The sequence below is a fragment of the Phyllobates terribilis genome, unplaced genomic scaffold (assembly GCF_046119375.1).
Source record: "Phyllobates terribilis strain yellow unplaced genomic scaffold, ASM4611937v1 Scaffold_117__1_contigs__length_5270597, whole genome shotgun sequence".
Classification (NCBI taxonomy): Eukaryota; Metazoa; Chordata; class Amphibia; order Anura; family Dendrobatidae; genus Phyllobates; species Phyllobates terribilis.
Genome location: NW_027362877.1, coordinates 969,996 through 992,395, shown reverse-complemented (window position 1 = coordinate 992,395; position 22,400 = coordinate 969,996). Strand labels below are relative to the sequence as shown.

General features: G+C 46.2%; 1 protein-coding gene across 1 annotated transcript in view; it reads left to right on the top strand.

Moving 5' to 3' along the window:
• The first annotated feature begins 270 nt into the window (after positions 1 to 270).
• The window catches only part of LOC141201499 (uncharacterized), a 34,641-nt gene continuing 12,511 nt past the window's right edge, over positions 271 to 22,400 (top strand). The window contains exons 1-3 of the mRNA XM_073663507.1: positions 271 to 359; positions 12,952 to 13,079; positions 13,399 to 13,581. Coding sequence (XP_073519608.1) covers positions 13,008 to 13,079; positions 13,399 to 13,581 — 255 coding nt within the window. The 5' untranslated portion in view covers positions 271 to 359; positions 12,952 to 13,007. The remainder of the gene's footprint in view (positions 360 to 12,951; positions 13,080 to 13,398; positions 13,582 to 22,400) is intronic.

Below are 22,400 nucleotides of genomic sequence, written 5' to 3'. Positions count from 1 at the left end.
CGACAGAGGGGGGGGAGACAACGGAGGGGGAGAGAGACGGCGGAGGGGGGAGAGAGAGACGACGGAGAGGGGGGGAGAGAGAGACGACAGAGGGGGGGGGACGACGGAGGGGGGAGAGACGACAGAGCATCACAACAACACAGGAAGAGGCTGCTGCACTGAGAGCGGAGGACCTGTGGTGACATCACCGTCATGTGATCAGGGGGCGGAGCTCAGGAAAGGTAGAGACTAAATCCATGTGGGCTAAAGGACCTGACGTCATACCCATGTGACTTGATGATGTCATTGGAAAGGGGCGGGGCCTCGCGCTCCATTGCTCTCTGCTGCTGAGGCTGTGGTGATTACTCTGAGGAGCTGAGGTGATTTGCGGGGGCAGATAAGTGGATGTTCCTGTATGGGGGCTGCACAGGGAGCAGGGGGATTCTGTAGGTGAGGAGGGGGTCCTGTTACTTGCGTGGAGTCACCCCCGTGACCGTCCCCCGCTGGCGCTGTAGTTACCACGGTGACTGTCCCCCGCTGGAGGTGTAGTTACCACGGTGACCGTCCTCCGCTGGAGGTGTAGTTACCATGGTGACTGCCCCCGCTGAAGGTGTAGTTACCACGGTGACCGTCCTCCTACGAGGCTGATAATGAGCGGTCAGGTCGGCGGAGGAGGCCGCGGTGGAGTTTGTGGCTTTTCCTCCAGATTCTTCCTGATAAATGTCGGATATTTGGGGCAGAATTCAGTGATTGTCGTTATATCGTCCCCTGTGATCTCCAGCCGCCGGCTTTCAGTCATGCAGGCGCCAACGCAGATACAGTCACCGTACGCAGCAGTGAGCGGCGTCTGTAACTGCGCCTGGGACTGAGACTGACAGCCGGCTCAGCAGTGCATCAGTACAGAGCGACCATCACTCAGTGTCGGGGCGCAGTTACAGCTGTCCCTCACAGTGCTGCCAGTGGTGACTGTAGCTACACCTTGATTCCTTGGGATTACAGTCTGGCCTATGCATTTTTTGTGAGGGTGGTAGTAGTGGCGAGGGACTGTTGTGTTCCTACACCCTGGCTCCCTGACAAAGACAAATGTCCCCATTCTCCTGTGCTGTGCGTGTGGTGCAGAACACTCACGTTTTGGTCGCAGATCTCTGCTGTCTTCAGTTTTTCCACTTTAGTAACCGCCGCACACACGATAGGGGACTTCCACTCCGTTTTATAAAAAAGAACTTTACTTAACAGTCCAACTTCAACATGAGGGAACATACAGTATTGGACACATCCTTTTCCAGGTTCACAGTTCATTGCACAGCATATGTTAATATTCACCGTCTGTTTGTCCTGAGATGTCCCTTCCATAGTCGACCTCTTTGGCCTCTGAGACGCTCGCAGTTTTAAGAGTCCCGTTCCATTTATTCTTACTCCCATGACATCACCACGAGAGAGAGGATCCACCCATCAAGGACAGGAAACCTACAGGTTAAAAAGGGCGGCACCTCTCTCCCGCTTCAGTTTAGGTTTCCTGTCCTTGATGGGAGACCTATCAGGTACATGCAGGATTAAGATCGGTCTCTTGCCCAGATGGATAGACAGGGTACCCAGAGCGGTTAAGTTCCTGCCCTAGTCGGTCCTGTTCTTTCTGGAGACGCCATGGCAGGGCTCATTGGGGCGTCTCCGTGTGCATTGCGGTCAGCGTGATATCCCCTGGGTGAAGCTGGATGGTCTGTGATGTGTGGGACCGCATGCAGGCAACCCACCCCCCGCTACACTATTCAAGAGATCTGCACGTTCCCCGCCGGCGAGGCCCTGTGACGGCTGCTCTGTGACGTATTTCCGGTGCGCTGACCTCCACCGGAAGTGGGCGCAGCTCGCACGCGGCCAGGAAGTATGGGCCGCATGCGAGCAGAGTGTGGACGCCGGAATATTGTTCACCGCAACAGGATGGGCGTCCCACCGGTACTGCTGGGAGTAGTGTTCTGCCCACCCCGGGTGGGGGGGGGGAGGCCCCCCCTTTCTACACAGGTACCTGTATGGCCAGTATTGAAATAGACTTGGTTACATACGGAGGTGCTTCCCAGCCCCTTGTTTTTTCGTTGGCAATTGGAGATACACAGGAGCTATCACCTCAGCAAGAACAACTGCAGCAGGAGCAGCCCTCTGGGGAGCCCTCACAACAGGCGGTGCAACGTCGTTCCCGATCCGGGTCCAGTCGTTCAACTACGAAATTCACCACAAAAAGCAGGAAGGAAGGTCCTGTCGTTCAGAGAGATCCTCCGCCGGTTAAGAAGGATTCCTCTGCTTCTACGGTACTGCATATGCCAGGGTGTAAGTGGAATCTTCGTGAAAGTTCTACTAATTTTTTCTTCTACTTCTCTGTCTATAAAATGTTTTCAGAGCCAGAAATGTCCATTTAAATCAAAGCATAAGGAATATGCCCTATGCAGCAGCCCGCTCCCTGATGCATATATTACGAAGTTGTGCCAGCCTTGTAATAACAAGGTGATGACGGAAGAAACCCTAGGGTTTTCTTTGGGTCTAAAAACTCTAATTAAAAAAGAAGTAGGCAAGGCTTTGCGAGGGAATTCTGAGGCCAGACATTCTCCTCAGGACCCTCGACCAGGCTCAAACTCCTATATCTCAGATATTTCTTCCTCTTCCCTCTATTCCTCAGATAACGAATCTGAGAGACAATGTTTTCCTCTAAATGAGGTGGATGCCTTGGTGAAAGCTGTCCGTTCTACCATGGGCATTGTGGACACTAGACCAGAGAAGTCTTTAGAGGATGTAATGTTTGGAGGATTAGGTCAAAAAAAGAAAAGATGCTTCCCCATCAATACAAAAATTAAGGATCTCATTGATAGAGAGTGGCAAAAGCCAGACAGGAAGGGCAGCATCCCTCCCTCTTTCAAAAGGAGGCATCCATTTGATGATACCGCATGCTCCTCCTGGTCAAAGGCACCAAGGCTTGATTTTGCCATTGCTAAGGCATCAAAAAAGCCTTCTCTCCCCTTCGACGACATGGGAGCTTTAAGAGACCACCTGGACAGACGAGCAGATACCTTTTTTAAAGGTGCTTGGGAGACAGCTACAGGAGCCCTGAAACCAGTAGTACTGCCACCTGCACTTCCAGAGCCCTGATGGTCTGGCTGGAACAGCTAGACAACCAACTAAAGGAGGGTGTCTCCAGGAAGGAGATTATTTCTTCTCTCCCCCTAGTCCAGGGTGCAGCGGCCTTTCTTGCTGATGCATCTGCGGACTCAGTTAGACTAGCAGTGAAATCGTCAGCTCTTTCAAATGCTGCTCGGCGAGCCCTTTGGCTTAAGTGCTGGCCTGGAGATGTACAAACGAAATCTAGACTTTGTACAATTCCTTGTGAGGGTGAATATCTTTTCGGCCAAACCATGGATGATCTGTTGGAGAAAGCTGGAGATCCTAAGAGGGCTTTCCGTCTGTACCTCTACCCTCTTTTAAGAAATCTTTTCGGAAAAAGAAGTTTGTCCGAAGAAGATTCTTTAGAGAACAAGAGAAATTCGAGGAAAGAAGTCGCAAAGGTAGAGGCCTACTCTTTGGTTCTTCCTCCAGAGATGAGCAGAAACCAGGGGAATCACAATCGGCCCAGGTGGGAGTGAGATTGTTGTTCTTTTTTCCGGCTTGGGAACGTATTTCACATAGCAATTGGATTTTGAGCCTGATTAGATTTGGTCTTAAATTCCAATTTCAAGCCATTCCTTACAGAAGATTCGTAATTATTCCCTCTAGTTCCTCCCCAGAGCGGCAAACTGCCCTCATATCGGAAATTCAAGACCTAATCAAGAAAAACGTCCTGATTGAGGTTCCGAAAACAGAAGAGGGACACGGATTCTACTCCACGCTCTTCTTGGTCCCCAAACCAAATGGGTGTTTCAGGACCATTATAAATTCAAAATGCTTAAATAGGTTTCTTAAAATAGACACCTTTAAGATGGAATCATTAAAAACAATAATAAAATTGCTTTTTCCCCACTGCTATATGGTAGTCCTAGACCTTAAAGACGCTTATTACTATGTTCCCATTTATAAGGATTATCAAAAGTATTTAAGATTGGCCATCAAAATAAAAGGGGTAGTAAAACACTTCCAGTATACCGCTCTTCCCTTTGGGTTGGCTATAGCCCCGAGAGTTTTTACCAAACTGGTGGCAGAAGTTATGGCCCATATAAGAGAAAAGGATATTTTAATAATCCCTTACCTCGATGATTTCCTGATAGTGGGGAATTCCTTTGTACAATGCGAGGCCCATCTTCAGGTAACAATTTCTGTCCTACAAGGCCTAGGTTGGTTTCTAAATCTGGAAAAATCTAGGTTGACCCCTCAAAAAGCCCAACAGTTCCTGGGGGTCATTTTAGATTCAGAAAGACAGTTATGCCATTTATCAGATGAGAAGATTGCAAAAATCCAGGGACTAGTGAGACATTGTATGGATAGACCCTCTATGACACTTCGTAAAGCCATGTCATTATTAAGTACCCTGGCCTCAAGTTTTACTATGGTGCTTTGGTCCCAATTTCACTCAAGGGCTCTTCAATGGGATGTATTATATAATGACTCAATTCTAGATGGATATCTAGACCAGGAGTTTACTTTGGCCCCTCATTCCTTACAATCCCTTCGTTGGTGGTTGGTATACACTAATCTTTCTAGGGGAGTCCCTTGGGAAAGTAAACCTACTGCAGTTTTGACTACAGATGCAAGTGCTACAGGTTGGGGAGCTCATTTTGGAAATAACTTAATTCAGGGAACCTGGTCAGAAAATGAGGTACAGTTTTCCTCGAATGTTAAGGAACTTTTGGCGGTTGATTATGCGCTCAATGGGTTCCTTGTATATTTACAGGGCCAGGATGTCCGTATACTCTCGGACAATCAAGTCTCAGTAGCATATATAAATCATCAAGGGGGAACCCGTTCAAAAGACTTAATGAGAGTAGCAGACAGACTTCTTCAGAAGGCAGAAGATCATTTTCTCTCCCTTTCTGTGGTTCATCTAAAAGGAAAAGAAAACATCAGAGCAGATTTTCTCAGCCGCAATTCCCTAAAAGAAGGAGAATGGTCCTTGAACCCTCAAATATTCTCCAAGATTGTGGCAATGTGGGGTCTTCCAGCAGTGGACTTTTTCGCGACGAAATCCAATCGGAAGTTGGCAACGTTTTGTTCTCTAAACCCCAGAGAAAAGCCCCTGGCAGTGGATGCCTTTATGATTCCCTGGGCGTTTCCTTTGGCGTGCATATTCCATCCTATGGTCCTGCTTCCGTCAGTCCTAAGGAAGATCAGAGCAGACAGAGCCAGAATGATCCTCTTTTGGCCCAAGAAGCCATGGTTCTCTTGTCTCCGCAGAATGTCAGTATCAGACCCCTGGGTCCTTCCGGAATTTCCGGACCTTCTTACTCAGGGTCCGGTTTCCTATCCTCCAGCCTCAAATCTCCATTTAACGGCATGGAATTTGAAAGGGCACTGTTAACCAGCAAAGGGTTTTCCACGAATTTAGTAAACACTCTCCTATCTAGCAGAAAGCCCGCATCTATGCTAGAACTTCTTGAAAGTTCCTGTCCTTTGCAGAATTCAAACTAGAGGATGGGATCCCTATTGGGAAGATAATAGAGTTTCTACAGCGGGGTTTAGAACAGAGCCTAACCACTAGTACTTTGAAGGTACAAGTTTCGGCTTTAGGAGCCTTATTTGCTTTTGATATAGCAGCTAATTATTGGGTAGCACGGTTTATAAAAGCCTCTTTCAGATGTAGACCTATTATTAAATCCAGACCCTCTCCCTGGGATTTAAACCTGGTCTTAAATGCCTTGACTAAACCCCCCTTCAAACCTCTAGATTCAGCCACCCATAAGATTATTCTTCTTAAAACAGCCCTGTTAGTGGCCCTAACTTCGGCCAGAAGAGTAAGTGACATACAGGCCTTTTCTATATCCTCACCATTTACTCAAATTATGGATGATAGAATTGTACTAAAGCCTGACCCAGATTTTCTTCCAAAAGTAGTCTCACGTTTTCATAGAACTCAAGAGGTAAATCTTCCAACTTTTTGTTTTCCCCTTAAAAGTCAGAAAGAGGAGAAACTACATACATTAGATGTTAGAAGGTACGTGCTTAAATATCTGGAGGTTTCACAGAGTTTTAGGAAAGATAGTTCCCTATTTATATGCCATCAGGGGGCTAGGAAGGGTTGTAAAGCTTCAAAATCTACAATTGTGAGGTGGATTAGAGAGGCCATCACCCTCGCCTACTCCTCGGGGGATAAGGAAGTACCGGAAGGGTTGAGGGCACATTCCACCAGAGCAGTAGCAACTTCCTGGGCCGAGAAGACGGGGGTTTCCATTGAAGACATATGTAAGGCTGCCACCTGGTCTTCTCCCTCCACCTTCTATAGGCATTATAGATTGGATTTAGGTGACTCTTCTGATCTCACCTTCGGGAGAAGGGTGCTTCAAGCTGTGGTCCCTCCCTAATCTCCTTTCGTCTCTGTAATTCTCTCGTGGTGCTGTTATGGAAGTACGAATAAAGCCTTAGTTACTTACCGTTAACAGGATTTTTCGGAGCCCATGACAGCACCCTTATATTCCCTCCCTACACTGGTGTTTTTTTTGCACTCCCATAGAGTTATTTTCCTTTTTTGCACCTTCAGGGGAAGTTAGTTAAAGTAATTGGCTTAAAATGAATTTGTTTTGTTGTAATTAACCATGGCGGTCCTCTCATGCTCTGTTAACTAAACTGAAGCGGGAGAGAGGTGCTGCCCTTTTTAACCTGTAGGTTTCCTGTCCTTGATGGGCGGATCCTCTCTCTCGTGGTGCTGTCGTGGGCTCCGAAAATTCCCGGTACCGGTAAGTAACTAAGGCTTTCCTCTGTACTATTCCCCGTCCGACTTCCCCTTCTGGGAAGATTTTAAGACAAGCTACTCTGCTGACTCCTGTGGACCGTAGGCCCCGAACATTAAGGGAAAGTGGTTTTAGAGTTCCTGACTAACGTTCCTCTGCTGCTGGTCGGACCGGGTTTCTGTGCCCCCTGGACCTCCAGCTACTGCTCTGTCACATCCCTCCCTCAGAACTAACTGACAGGAAAAACCATTACTCCGCCCTGGCCTAATCTCCTCCCCTTTTGACTGGGCCAATCACCAATCCTCCTTCGGTTGCTGGGCAGACTTCCCCGTTACTCCCCTGCTGCAGTCACTAAACCTCCTGGTAACTACCCCGGCTCCTCCTGCTCTGCAGCTATTGCTGAACACAGTAACTGTTTCTATCCTAAACTATTGCGTTCACCACTACACTGTACCCAATTCCTAATAATAATATTTTTTATTTATATAGCGCCAACATATTCCGCAGCACTTTACAATTAAGCGGGGACATGTACAGACAATAAATTCAATACAAGGTAAGGTTGTTTAAACAGTTACATTAGGAGCGAGGGTCCGGCCGCTCGCATGCTTACAATCTACAAGGGAATGGGGGGACACAGTAGGTGAAAAGTGCTTGTTATTTCAGGTCTGACAATTATAATAAATAGGGATTTTCATATAAAGCTGCATGATCCGGTCATCAGCCCGTATGTATAAGTGCAATAATCAAGTATCGAGTGCAGTTATCTTGTGCATGGAGGGTGTGGAGACAAATGAATAGTAGGGAACAGATTCTGCATAATATTTAGGAGGGGACAGGGGAAAGTTAGTTTACTGAGTAGTTGAGGTGGTCGGCTTGTTTAAAGAGATGGGTTTTTAAAGCGCGCTTGAAGACATGGGGGCTAGGCATCAGTCAGATCGCCTGGGGTAAAGCATTCCAGAGAACTGGCGCAGCATGAGAGAAGTCTTGGAGACGGAGGTGCGAGGTTCGGATTATGAGGGATGTTAGGCTTAGGTCATTTGTAGAACGGAGGGCACGTGTAGGGCGATGGGCAGAGATGAGAGAGGAGATATAAGGCGGTGCAGAACTGTGGAGAGCTTTGTGGGTGAGAGCAATGAGTTTATATTGGACCCTGTAGCGAATGGGTAACCAGTGTAATGACTGGCACAAGATGGAGGCATCGGTGAAGCGGCTGGACAGAAATACATCCCTGGCTGCCGTATTCAGGATGGATTGGAGAGGAGAAAGTTTGGTAAGAGGGACACTGATCAGAAGAGAGTTGCAGTAGTCCAGACGAGAGTGAATAAGAGCAACAGTAAGAGTTTTAGCAGTTTCAAAGGTGAGAAAAGGTCGGATTCTGGAGATGGTTTTTAAGATGCAGGTGACAAGAGCGGGTGAGTGATCGGATATAGGGAGTAAAAGAAAGGTTAGTGTCGAATATGACCCCAACGCAGCGGCCGTGCTGCTTGAGAGTTATGGTTGAACCCTCCAAGGTAATTTCGATGTTAGGTAGAGTTAGGTTAGTAGAGGGGAGAAACACAAGAAGTTCAGTTTTGGAGAGATTCAGTTTAAGATAGAGGGAGGACATGATGTTAGAGACAGCAGACAGACAATCCTTGGTATTTTCTATTAGGGTAGGGGTGATGTCAGGTGAAGAGGTGTATTATTTGTCGTCAACATAGAGATGATACTGAAACCCAAATCTGCTGATTGTTTGTCCAATAGGGGCAGTGTATAGAGAGAAGAGGAGGGGGCCTAGAACTGAACCCTGCGGGACCCCGATAGTAAGGGAACGAGGAGAGGAAGAGGAGCCGGCAAAAGATACAGTGAAGGAGCAGTCAGAGATGTAGGAGAACCAGGAGAGAACGGTTTCCTTGAGGCCTATAGAGCGGAGCATAGTAAGGATTTGCTGGTGATCCACAGTGTCAAATGCAGCAGAGAGATCCAGGAGAATCAGCAGGGAGCAGTGACCTTTGGATTTAGCTGTTCGTAGATCATTAGAGACTTTAGTGAGGGCAGTTTCAGTGGAGTGTAAGGAGTGGAAACCAGATTGTAGAGGGTTGAGAGATAGCGGATTAGACGGGCGTGGACCAAGCGTTCCAGGAGTTTAGAGATGTAAGGAAGGTTAGAGACAGGTCTGTAGTTAGCAGTGCAGTTCTGGACCAGGGATGGCTTTTTAAGTAAAGGGGTTATGATGGCATGTTTAAATGACGGAAAGATACCCGAAGAAAGAGAGAGGTTAAATATTTTAGTCAGGTGAGTGGTGACCACCGGTGAGAGAGACTGCAGATGTGAAGGAATGGGGTCACTGTTGCAGGTTGTAGGTCGAGAAGAAATGAGAAGCTGGGTAACTTCTTCTGTAACAGGCTCAAAGATGGCTAGTGAGCTTGAAATGCGGCAGGGAAGGGGATCCAGGCACTGAGGAGATTGGGCTGAGATGTCCTGATGGATGTGGTTGATTTTTTTCTAGGAAATAAGTGGCCAGATCCTCACCGCTGAGGTTGGTGATGGGGGCCTGTGCGTTAGGTTTCAGGAGGGAGTTTAAGGTTTCAAACAGTCATTTTGGATTGTTGGACAGTGAAGTGATGAGGGTGGTGAAGTAGGATTGTTTGGCCAGATGAAGGGCAGAGTTATATGTTTTGAGCATGAATTCATAGTGGATGAAGTCCTCTGCTAAAAGAGATTTTCTCCACTGACGCTCAGCACATCTTGAGCAACGCTGAAAAAAACGTATTTCCATTGAGTGCCAGGGCTGCCGTTGTCTGTGTCGGGTCTTTCTGCATGTAGAAGGTGCTACTTCATCTAGGGCGCTCTTCAGTGTATTATTGTAGTGTGACAATGCGAAGTCTGGACAGGAGAGGGAGAAGATGGGGGCTGAAGACGTGTGGAGATTGTCCATAAGCTGCTGGGTATTAATGGTACATGTATTCCTATAAGTGTGGTCAGGGGGGTGTCCCGGGGGAGGAGACAGTTCTTGACAGAGAAGAAAACAAGGTTGTGGTCCGAGAGAGGGAGAGGGTAGTTAGTAAAGTCATGCAGCGAGCATAGACGGGAGAAAACCAGGTCCAGAGTATTCCCATCTTCATGTGTAGGAGAATTAGTGACCTGTGAGAGGCCGAATGAGGGGGTTAGAGAAAGTAGATGAGAGGCAGATTGGGAGAGGGGATCATTGATGGGGATATTAAAGTCTCCCATGATGAGGGTGGGGATGTTACAGGATAGAAAGTGAGGAAGCCAGGTGGCAAAGTGATCCAGGAACTGGCTGGAGGAGCCTGGAGGGTGGTACACAGTACGGATTCACTCGTACCCTTACCCGAGGCTCGGTGACAGTGTCATGTCGGATCACAGATGCATAGCCAGAAAGTAGTGAGAATACGTCTGTATTCTGCTGCATCAAATTCCGAGCCTCCCATCGCTGCTGTTTAGTGAGAGCATCACTTATTTTAACCTCACACCCGACCTCATCCCTGGCTGGTGTCAGAGGGTTCCCAGACGGTACGACAGGCGTCTCATCCATAATCAAACATTCCCGGACTTTCCAGGCTTTTAGCAGGTTCACATGATACAGTTGTTCCGGTTTTCTCTTTCCGAGCTGGTACACTCGGTAATTCACCTCCCCCACCTTTTCCCGGACTTCATTTGGCCCTTGCCACTTGATCTCCTTGGGTAGCCCAAGGCGGCAGAACATGGCAAACAGCTCGCAGGGGATACGTATTGCCTCCGGGTAACGGGTGGCATAATCTACTACCACCAAAATATGTTGGTGGCCACGGGCAGATTTTACTATAGGCCCCACCATATTCATCGCAATCCGCTGAAAAGGTACCTCCTATAATGGGTAGAGGTACCAATGGAGTCTGGAAATTTGCAGTGGGTGTGGTAAGTTGACACTTGGGACACGACTCACAATACCTCTGTACCTCGGCATAAATCCCGGGCCAAAAGCATCACTGCAAAATACGTTCTTGTGTTTTTTTTTTATCCCTAGGTGTCCACCCAGCGTGTGTGTGTGTGTGTGTGTGTGTGTGTGTGTGAGAGCGTGAGCCATCTCTAGCAGCGCCCGGCGGTACGACTGCCAGCTGTTCCACCACTTCATCCCGGATTTTATCAACTCTATATAATAGATCCTGGTTGACAGCCATGTATGGGAAAACCGCCTCTGCACCCGGTTGCTGAGGCACCCCATTTATTTCTACCACCCTTTCTCATGCGCAGGCTAGAGTTGGATCCTGCAGCTGAGTTGTCCCAAAAGTACCAGGGGACACTTCCAGCTCTGGGATCGATGGGGTCTCCTCAACCTCTCCTGCCAATACCTCTAGGTTAACCTATCTGGGTTACACTAGGTCGGCGACCCCTACGGCAGGTATCCATGACTCGGAATCTTTGGGTTCCATGCCGGGACATTTACCCTGGGAGGGTTAATTTTGTTCTCCCACAGGGACCAGTATAGGGGCAAGTATCTTCCCAAAACAGTCCCATCAGGTAGGGTCTTCACCACTCCCACCACATGTTTCATCTACCCACACGGGATGGAAAAAGTAACCTCTGCTGTCGGGTACTCTCGGAGGTCCCCATGTATGCAAACAACCCCGACTTTCCATCCACTGGGGTTCTCCTTGGCAACCAGTGACCCATGGACCAGAGTCACTAGGCTCCCTGAGTCCAAGAGAGCCTCCTTCTGGTTGACGAGTACCTGGCACAATTGGGGTTCGCTGCCCGCAGCGTCTGCAGTCACGGTGCAGACTGTCTGGGCATACATCGAGACTCTGCGTGTGAACCCACAGTCCATGGGTTCAACAGTCAGAGGGCAGTTGTCAGCCACATGTCCTGGCCCTTGGCGCTGCCAGCACCTGATAGTGGAGGCACCATTAGTCTTTGAGACCTTTTTAGGGGACACTGGTCTGCCTCCCTCACTCCAGGGTACCCCCTCATTATGGGCTCGGTACTGACCCCAGCAGAGGGACGTGACCCTTTCACCGGCTCCTGGGCTTGCAGGGTCCGGCGTGATAGTCGCAGTGGGGCAGAGTCCCGTATGAAGTCCTGAGTGGCCGTGTACCGCCCGATCAGGCTAACCACCTGGTCTAAAGTGCCTGGGTCCCCTTGCCGCACCCAACTCTGTATAGCTGCTGGCAGAGTTCTCTCTAGCCGATCGACCACCACCCTCTCCACCATCTGGGCCAGAGTCAAAGTCTCAGGCTGGAGCCACCTTTTAACTAGCTGCAGCAAGTCATATGCCTGAGACCTGGCGGTCCCGGCCTCCACAAAGGTCCATGAAAACACCCTTTGGGTTCTCAAATATGTATTAGCTCCCAGTAGGGCAAGGATCTCACCTTTCAGCTTCCCATAGTCCTGGTCATCATCTCAACTGAGGCCAAAGTAGGCCTTCTGCACGTCGCCCATCAGAAACTGAGCCACCACGTCAGCCCACTGGGAAGTTGGCAGGTTCTCCCACTCCGTGGTGTGTATGTAGATGGTGAGGAAGGCTTCTACATCATCCTCCGGACTAGGCTTCCTCAAGACTGAACGGACCTTGTCCCGGGCCTCAGGAGTTTCTGGGGTCGGTGCTGGTGGCTTCTCTCGCAGAGCCGCAATCTGTTCCACAATCAAGTCATTAGTGCTCTGCTGGTGCTGCTCCTGCTGTTGCCTCTGGAGATGTTGGTGCTGCTGGGTGAGTACTAACTGCTTTAGTAGCCCCTCCATATCAGCAGGCTTGAGCTGTAGCTTTGCAGACTTGATCACAGACATGCAGCTTTTGGGGTATGCCTCAGTTCACACTGCCCGCATTCTCCACCATATTGTAATGGGGCAGTGACCCAAGGAAAGTTCAACTTTAAATATCTTTATTTGCACAATGTCCTCTGGATCGCAGCCGGGTGATCCAAACAGTCCGTGTAAACCTGCCGCCTTTTCACTCGGGTGCGCCAGTTACGTTGCCTTCACCAGCCTTTGTTGTACCTTCACCCAGGCTTGCATTGTACAGAGCCTCCTGCTCTGAAGCTTAGCAAACAAACCACTGACACACCCAAACCTTTGCTGAAGGTTTATTAATGGATTCTGATGTTGTCCTCTCTTTTCATCTTCTCCTTTTATTGTACAGACGCCCTCCAGCTGATCCAGTGTTCATCCCTCCTTCTACTGAATGACCTTCTGAGGATGGACGAGGACGAGACCACCAGAAGATTATTACACTTCACCCTGGAGATCATCTCCCTGCTGAGCGGAGAGGTAACTCCTCTACATTTCTATCAGCTTTATTGTGTTATGTAACAAGTCCGACATCGGGAAGAGGAAATCCAGAAGAGGAAGAGAAGGATTCTTTACTGTAAGAGCAGTGATTGTGTGCAGCTCTCTGCCAGGAGGAGTTGTCATGGGGATTCCCTATAAGAGCTGTAGAGGGACCTGGATGTCTGTCCTGAGTGTAATAATATTCCAGGTTATGGCCCCAGATTACTGGAGACGGTTATTGATCCCGGGATTTCTACTGATTGTCAGATCTGGAGTCGGGAAGGAATTCTTCTCCCTAAGTGTCTCTCTCCATACACAGGATTACACAATAGTGAGGAAGACACCGGGGGAGGGTGTGACTCCCATCATCCATCTCCAGGAGTCAGGAGGGCGGAGCTCGGGCCCCATCACAGAGCCTCCCCCGCACCCCCCGATACATGAGAGGAAGAGGAAGAAGATCCTAGAGCTCAGCAACAAGATGATTGAGCTGCTGAGCGGAGAGGTGACTGCTGGGACATTATACAGGACGGCACTGGAGGATTCTGGGTGATGACCGGAGAGGTGACTGCTGGGACATTATACAGGACAGCACTGGAGGATTCTGGGTGATGACCGGAGAGGTGACTGCTGGGACATTATACAGGACGGCACTGGAGGATTCTGGGTGATGACCGGAGAGGTGACTGCTGGGACATTATACAGGACAGCACTGGAGGATTCTGGGTGATGACTAGAGAGGTGACTGCTGGGACATTATGCAATACAGCACTGGAGGATTCTGGGTGATGACTGGAGGTGACTGCTGGTACATTATGCAATACAGCACTGGAGGATTCTGGGTGATGACTGGAGAGGTGACTGCTGGGACATTATACAGGACAGCACTGGAGGATTCTGGGTGATGACGGTGTCGTTGTCAGGTTCCTATAAGGTGTCAGGATGTCGCTGTCTATCTCTCCATGGAGGAGTGGGAGTATCTAGAAGGACACCAGGATCGGTACCAGGAGGTGATGATGGAGGAGCTCCAGCCTCTGACATCACAAAACCAGGGGAGGAGTCCTGAGGAGATAATTTGCATATTCCCACTGCATTTTGGGGTAAGTGAAGAGTCTCCGTGAGCTCAAAGAACACTGGATTTTGGCTGTTGGAGCTGAAAAGAGGACATCGGTAAACCAGGGGAGGAGTCCTGAGGAGATAATTTGCATATTCCCACTGCATTTTAGGGTAAGTGAAGATTCTCCGTGAGCTCAAAGAACACTGGATTTTGGCTGTTGGAGCTGAAAAGAGGACATCGGTAAACCGCGCGCCGGCATTTTGAAGCTTTTTTTTTTTTGAAGCTTTTTTCACTGTTTTCAGAACATTAACAGTAAGAACATGGAAGAGTCCATGAGCCATTTGGTGAGCTGCATATCCTGCTACATGTTCACAGACTTGCCAGTGGAAAAGCCAAACTTCACATGCCAGAAATGCAAGCTTGTGTCCCTGTTGGAGGAAAAGTTGCGAAATCTAGAAGAGAGGTTAACTACCTTGAAAATCATTAAGGAAGGTGAAGAGTTCTTAGACAGAGCAGAATTATCTCTTCATGATTCAGAAAGAGAAGAAATTCGAACTGCACCTGAGGAAACAGAGGAATGGAAGCATGTGACCCAAAGAAGCAGGAGGATCGAGAGGCAGTCAGCACCCATACTGCTCAGGAACCAGTACCAGGCTCTCACGCAGGAGAACCATGAAGAAATACAGCAAAATAAGACTTTGCCAGCAATGAATAACCTTGTAAGCCCTCAGAATCCTCCTGGATGGAGAAAGAAGAATGTTGTGAAGAAAAAAACGGAGAGTGGTGGTCATGGGGGATTCCCTGTTAAGAGGAACAGAGGCTGCTATCTGCAGACCAGACATAACCTCAAGAGAAATGTGCTGTCTTCCAGGAGCAAAAATTAAAGATGTGTCTGACAGGATATCAAGACTCTTCAGACCTACAGATCACTACCCATTCCTGCTAATACATGTGGGGACAAATGACACCGCAAGAAAGGACCTGGAAACCATCTGCAGTGACTTTGAAGACTTAGGCAAGAAAGTGAAAGAATTGGGAGCGCAGGTGGTCTTCTCATCCATCCTCCCAGTGGATGGCCATGGAACAATGAGGTGGAATAAGATTCTACAGGTGAACAACTGGCTACGTCGATGGTGCCGTCAACAAGGATTTGGATTTCTGGATCACGGAATGAATTACCTATACGATGGACTACTTGCTAGAGATGGGGTGCACCTTACGAAGACTGGAAAACATGTATTTGGAAATTGCCTTGCTGCACTCATCAGGAGAGCTTTAAACTAGAACAATGTGGGAAGGGAAGCAAAAGGCCAGAAAAAGCCATACAGCTGACAAATACTATTGAGATCTCTGCTACTGGAAGTGGAAAGGAAGAACAAAGACAAAACAATTTAAATAATAAAAATATGGGAGGAAGAGAAACCAATCACAAACTAAAATGTTTTTATACAAATGCACAAAGCATGGGCAACAAACAAGGAGAATTAGAACTACTAACGCAGGAAAAGAAATATGATGTCATTGGAATCACTGAAACTTGGTGGGACGATACACATGATTGGAATAAAAGGCTAAAAGGATACAACTTATTTGCAAGAAACAGACTTGATAAACGAGGAGGAGGTGTCGCATTGTATGTTAGAAAAGCGTATATCTGCACAGAGATTGAAGCTTCAGAGACTGGGAGTTCTGTGGAAACTGTTTGGGTAAGAATACAAGGAGAGAATAACGGAAAGGACACCATTGTAGGCATTTACTACAGGCCACCTGGGCAAGCTGAAGATATGGATGAACTCTTTATGTATCAAATGACCAAGTTCTCAAAAAAATATGACGTAGTGGTCATGGGAGATTTCAACTATCCAGACATTTGTTGGGAATCTCTCTCAAGTAAAACTAACAGGTCAAGCAAATTCTTATCCTCTCTTGCTGACAACTTTATCTTCCAAAAGGTAGGGGAGAAAACAAGGGGATCTGCTACTTTGGATCTAATCCTTATAAACAAGGAGGAAATGGTTGAGGAGGTAAAAGTGGCTGGGACCCTAGGAGGCAGCGATCATGCTATTATAGAATTTTGGATAACTAGAGGAGGAAGACATGTGAAGACTCAAACTTCAAGGTTAGATTTTAGAAAGGCAGATTTTAAGAGACTCAGAAAGAGAATAGGAGGGATCCAATGGCTGGATGTCCTTAAGGACAAAAATGTCCAGGAAGGATGGGAAATTTTTAAAAATGAGATTCTCAAAGCACAATCATTAACAATCCCGAAAAGTAGGAAGAATGGGAAGCATTTAAGGAAACCAGGATGGATGAACACAGAACTTAAACACATGCTAAAAAGAAAGAAAGAAATGTTTATTAAATGGAAAGAGGGAGGCATATCTAAAGAAGATTATAATGCAGTCTGCAGATCCTGCAGGGCATGTATCAGGTTAGCTAAAGCTGACAATGAATTAAGGCTTGCAAGAGATGTCAAAAGCAATAAAAAAGGATTTTGGGGGTATGTCAAAAGTAAAAGAAAAGTCAAAGATGCTATAGGATTTTTACAGGATGAAAATGGAGAAATGGTAAGAGAGGATGTTGAGAAGGCCAAACTTTTTAATTCCTATTTTGCATCTGTTTTCTCTCAGAAAGAAAATGTAACATCAACTGATCTTCACTGTCCTTTTAAAGGAATAGAAGAATCCAAGTTATCTGTAAACAGAAAGATTGTGAGGGAATATTTAGCTAACATAAATGAGTTCAAGTCTCCAGGTCCAGATGAATTACACCCCAGAGTACTGAAGGAGATCGTAGAAGAAATTTTAGAACCACTCTCCATAATCTTTGAAAATTCTTGGAGAACAGGAGAAGTCCCAGAAGACTGGAGAAGAGCAAATGTTGTTCCTATCTTCAAAAAGGGGAAGAAGGTGGACCCAGGGAACTATAGGCCGGTGAGTCTGACTTCTATACCAGGAAAGATCTTTGAACAAATTATTAAACAACATGTATGTAAGTACCTGGATAAGAATGAAGTGATTAACCAGAGTCAGCATGGGTTTATAACTAACAAGTCATGTCAGACTAACTTAATTTCCTTCTATGACAGAATCACTGACTGGGTGGATCAGGGAAATGCTGTAGATATAGTATATCTTGACTTCAGCAAAGCATTTGACAAAGTATCTCACACCATCCTTATTGAAAAAATGACCAAGTATGCAATGGACCAGGCAACTGTTAGGTGGATTCATAACTGGCTTAGTGATCGGACTCAAAGGGTGATTGTAAATGGCTTCACATCCAGCTGGATGAATGTCTCAAGTGGGGTACCACAGGGCTCCGTCCTGGGACCTGTATTGTTCAACATCTTTATCAATGATTTAGATGAAGGAATTGAGGGTAAACTGATTAAATTTGCTGATGACACAAAGCTAGGAGGGATAGCTAATACTAGAGAAGAGAGAGAGAGGATTCAAAAAGACCTAAATAAACTGGAGCAGTGGGCAGCAACCAACAGAATGGTTTTTAACAGGGAAAAATGCAAAGTACTACATCTGGGCAATAAAAATGAAAAAAGCATATACAGAATGGGAGGAATAGAGCTAAGCAACAGTACATGTGAAAAAGACTTAGGTATACTAATAGATCATAGACTGAACATGAGTCAACAGTGTGATGCAGCAGCAAAAAAGGCAAATACAATTCTGGGATGTATTAACAGAAGCATACAGTCTAGATCACGTGAAGTCATTATTGGTCTTTACTCCTCTTTGGTCAGACCTCATCTGGAATACTGTGTACAGTTTTGGGCACCACATTTTAAAAAAGACATAGACAAACTGGAGCAAGTTCAGAGAAGAGCGACCAGAATGGTGACTGGTCTGCAAACCATGTCCTATGAGGAACGGTTGCAGGATTTGGGAATGTTTAGCTTGCAAAAAAGAAGACTGAGAGGAGACTTAATAGCTGTCTACAAATATGTCAAGGGCTGTCACATTGTAGAAGGATCATCTTTATTCTCATTTGCACAAGGAAAGACTAGAAGCAATGGGATGAAACTAAATGGGAGGAGACACAGATTAGATATTAGAAAAAACTTTTTGACAGTTAGGGTGATTAATGAGTGGAACAGGCTGCCACGAGAGGTGGTGAGTTCCCCTTCAATGGACGTCTTCAAACAGAGGCTGGACAGACATCTGTCTGAGATGATTTAGTGAATCCTGCTTTGAGCAGGGGGTTGGACCAGATGACCCAGGAGGTCCCTTCCAACTCTACCATTCTATGATTCTATGATTCTATGATTCACCAGGTGAGAGGAGACTCTTGTTGGCTCCGGTGGATGTGATGACGTCTCTCGGCCTCGTCCTATAATAGATGATTTTTCTCCAGACTTGCTCTGGTTTTCTCTACATTTTCTCACAGCTTTCATTCCCTGATTATTCTCTTCTGATCTGTGAGTCGTGGTTTCTCCGCTGTCGTCTTCATCAGTCTTGAGTCTTCGTCCTCGGCGGCTTCTTTCAGAAACTTTCACCTTCCTTAGAGCATCGTTCACATTTTGTCTGCAGATGTCCCAACTCTTCTGTTCGTTCTCTCCTATGATTTCTTTCGGTACCGGAGTCTGATCGTTACTCAGCAGAGTCGGGGTTAATTTACTAATGATTTTCCACCTAATCTGCTGTCGCTTGTCCATACCTCTGAACTCTGTGTGGCATTGACCTGGTCGCTAATCTGAGCTGCTGATAACCTGCGATTTCTGAGGCTGGTGACTCGGATAAACTTATCCTCAGAAGCAGAGGTGACTCTTGGTCTTCCTTTCCTGGGGCAGTCCTCATGTGAGCCAGTTTCTTTGTAGCACTTTCAAAGTTTTCCCAATTTTTCGGACAGACTGACCTTCATTTCTTAAAGTAATGATGGCCACTCATTTTTCTTTACTTAGCTGATTTTTTCTTGCCATAATACAAATTCTAACAGTCTATTCAGTAGGACTATCAGCTGTGTGTCCACCTGACTTCTGCACAACACAACTGATGGTCCCAACCCCATTTATAAGGCAAGAAATCCCACTTATTAAAACTGACAGGGCACACCTGTGAAGTGAAGACCATTTCCGGTGGCTACCTCTTGAAGCTCATCATCCAATTCATCCAATTTTAATGTGGATATCCTCAAATGAAAGCTGAAAGTCTGAACTTCAACTGCATCTGAATTTTTGTTTAAAAGTCATTGTGGTAATGTCTAGAACCAAAATTAGAAAAATGTTGTCTCTGTCCAAATATATATGGACCTAACCATATCTATCTATCTATCTATCTATCTATCTATCTATCTATCTATCTATATATATATATATATATATATATATATATATATTAATATATATATATATATATATACATACATACATACATAAAAAAGTCCAAAAGTAGGTGGACAGAAAGTGTAATAAGGTTATGAAGGGGGAGATTTATCAAACACTAAATTGCAGCCGCCTGTCTGGATCATCCTCCAATAACTCATGAATTAGACGTGGACGATAAGCTTTCCACCCAATAGATTTCAGGATTCGCATGATAGAAGCTCCTGAAATTCCCAATTCCAAAGAGGCTCTTCTGGTGGACTTTTTTGGACTCTGAACAAATGTTTCAGCAGCAAGTTGTTTATTATCTTCTGTACAGACTGTTTTGGGTCGACCAGTTTTTGGAGCATTAAGGATTGAGCCAGTGGCATTGAATGCGGTAAATGGTTTGTCTCTTTGGGTCTTGAGTACCAAATGTTTCAACCCAATTTGCTCTAACGGTTTCAGCATTTTGAGATTTCCAATACTCTGTTAAAATCCATTTTCTTTGATCTGTATTTAAATTATTTGCCATTATGTGTTATCTGAATTTTCTGAATTATCTGAAAAGAAAACAGATTTGGGGGAGATCTATCTGTGAAAACTAGATCTGTGAAACTGGCTCAGTTGCCCTTAGCAACCAATCAGATTCCACCTTTCATTTTCCAAAGAGTCTGTGAGGAATGAAAAGTGGAATCTGATTGGTTGCTAAGGGCAACTGAGCCAGTTTCAATTTACACCATGTCTGATAAATCTCCCCTTCATAACCTTATAACACTTTCTGTCCACCTACTTTTGGACCACCCTGTATATATATATATATATTTGTTCTCATTTTGGAAGACAAAGCAAAAATGATGGGGACTTCAATCTGAGATCCTGGTCTGGTGGTAATAATAATTGTAAGTCTCCCTTAAAGGGATGTTTGTTCAGAAGAATATGTATTATGGAGCTTTTCTGTGGAGTCTTACCAGACAATCTCTCCTTGGCTCCCCGTGTGCATCAGTAAGCGCCCATGACCCCGGTGCCTGCTCTCTAGTTGTCCTTTCTACACATTGATGGGTACTAACCGCTGCGTACCGGGTGCTCCCCACAACACCGTCCTTCCGGGTTCTGTGACTTCGTACGTTAGTCGTACATGTGCCCTTTTTTCCTCCTTTAGAGACAAACGCAGAACTTGCTGCTTATTTTAGTGTTTATACCGAGGCGGATGTTGAGATTTATCTCTATTTAAAGAAGAAGAAAAACACGGTAACTCGTCTTTTAATAGAACGGAAGGTTCTCTCCTCTTAGTGATCCCAGAGGATCCTGTCCAGGAGGGAGGCCGTGTCCTCATGGTGACATCATGAGCTCTCAAAATGCAATCACTGGTAAATGGTCACCGTCCTTCCCCCAATCTCCATACAGTGAATTAGGAGAGAAGAAACCAATGGATGGAAATGTGGAGCTTTCTCCAGCTCCTCTGTGGTTCCATCCCTGGTGGAGACGAAACTTGGAGAAGTTGTGTTTTTAGTACGGCTCCTTCACTGACTGACGAGGGTCTTCTCTGTCCCTCTCCTCGGGGTCTTCATCCTCCGAGTGCAGAGCATTAGGCTTTGGCCTCGCTGATTATCACTTCATACTTGAGGCCACAATGTGCTGGGTCCTTGGTATCGGGGGTGAGGACCACAACAATGTAATTTATTCCCTGATACATAAACATAGAATTACTGGTTCTGAGAGACGAGTCTCATATATAGACAGATACACGGCAGGTCATGTATTCAGTCTGTGTGTCTCCACAGATGGATCCAGGAGGAGAAATCCACCAGAGAGATGTCCCCGTCCTCTGTATCCCCAGGACTGTCCAGAGGAGAATCGCAACATCCCGGAGGATCATCAGGTAGACGACACTGAAGTCCCCACAGCATCTGACCATGAAGTGATTATACCTGAGCTCATCTTACATTTTTTCTTTTTTAGGGTGAAGATCTGATTGATATTAAGGTTGAGGTTATACATGGAGCACAAGAGGCGACCGCAATATGGGCCGATCAGCAGGGTGAGGAGGGCAGACTGTCATGTCGGTTCTGTGGCCATCTACTACTACTCCCATCATCTCATGATCACATGACACAATCTACAGTGGCATGTAAAAGTTTGGGCACCCCTGGTCAAAATTACTGTTATTGTGACCAGTTAAGCAAGTTGAAGATGAAATGATCTCTAAAAGACCTAAAGTTAAAGATGACACATTTCCTTTGTATTACGCTTGGACATTTGTGTGCTCAGATAACTTTGACCAATGATTCAGACCTTACTTAGCCTGTTAGGGTAAGGGCTCGTTCACTATCATCGTTAGGAAAGGCCAGTGTTATAAAAACCCAGCCTACTCTAACAATGTGCCAAATAAACAGCAGCCATGGCTTCTTCTAATCCGCTGTCTAGCACTCTGAAAATGATGGAGGCCCACAAAGCAGGAGAAGGCTATGAGCAAAGCGTTTTCAAGTTGCCTTTTGCTCGGTTCAAAATGTAATAAAGAAATGGCAGTTAACAGAAACAGTGGAGGTCAAGATAAGGTTTGGAAGACCAAGCAAATTTTCAGTAGGATTGCTAGAGAGGCAAATCAGAACCCCCGCCTGACTGCAAAAGACCTTCAGAAAGATTTAGCAGACTCTGGAGTTGTGGTACATTGTTGTACTCTTCAGAGACACCTGCAAAAATATGGACTTCATGGAAGAGTCATCAGAAGAAAACCTCTCCTGCGACCTCACCATGAAATTCAGCGTCAGAAGTATGCAAAAGTACATCTAAGAAGGTCTGATGCATTTTGGAAACAAGTCTTGTGGACCGATGAGGTTAAAATAGAGCAATGATCAAAGTTATGTGGAGAAAAAAGGGCACAGAATTTTAGGAAAAGAACATCTCGCCAACCATTAAGCATGGTGGTGGATCAATCCTGTTTTGGGGT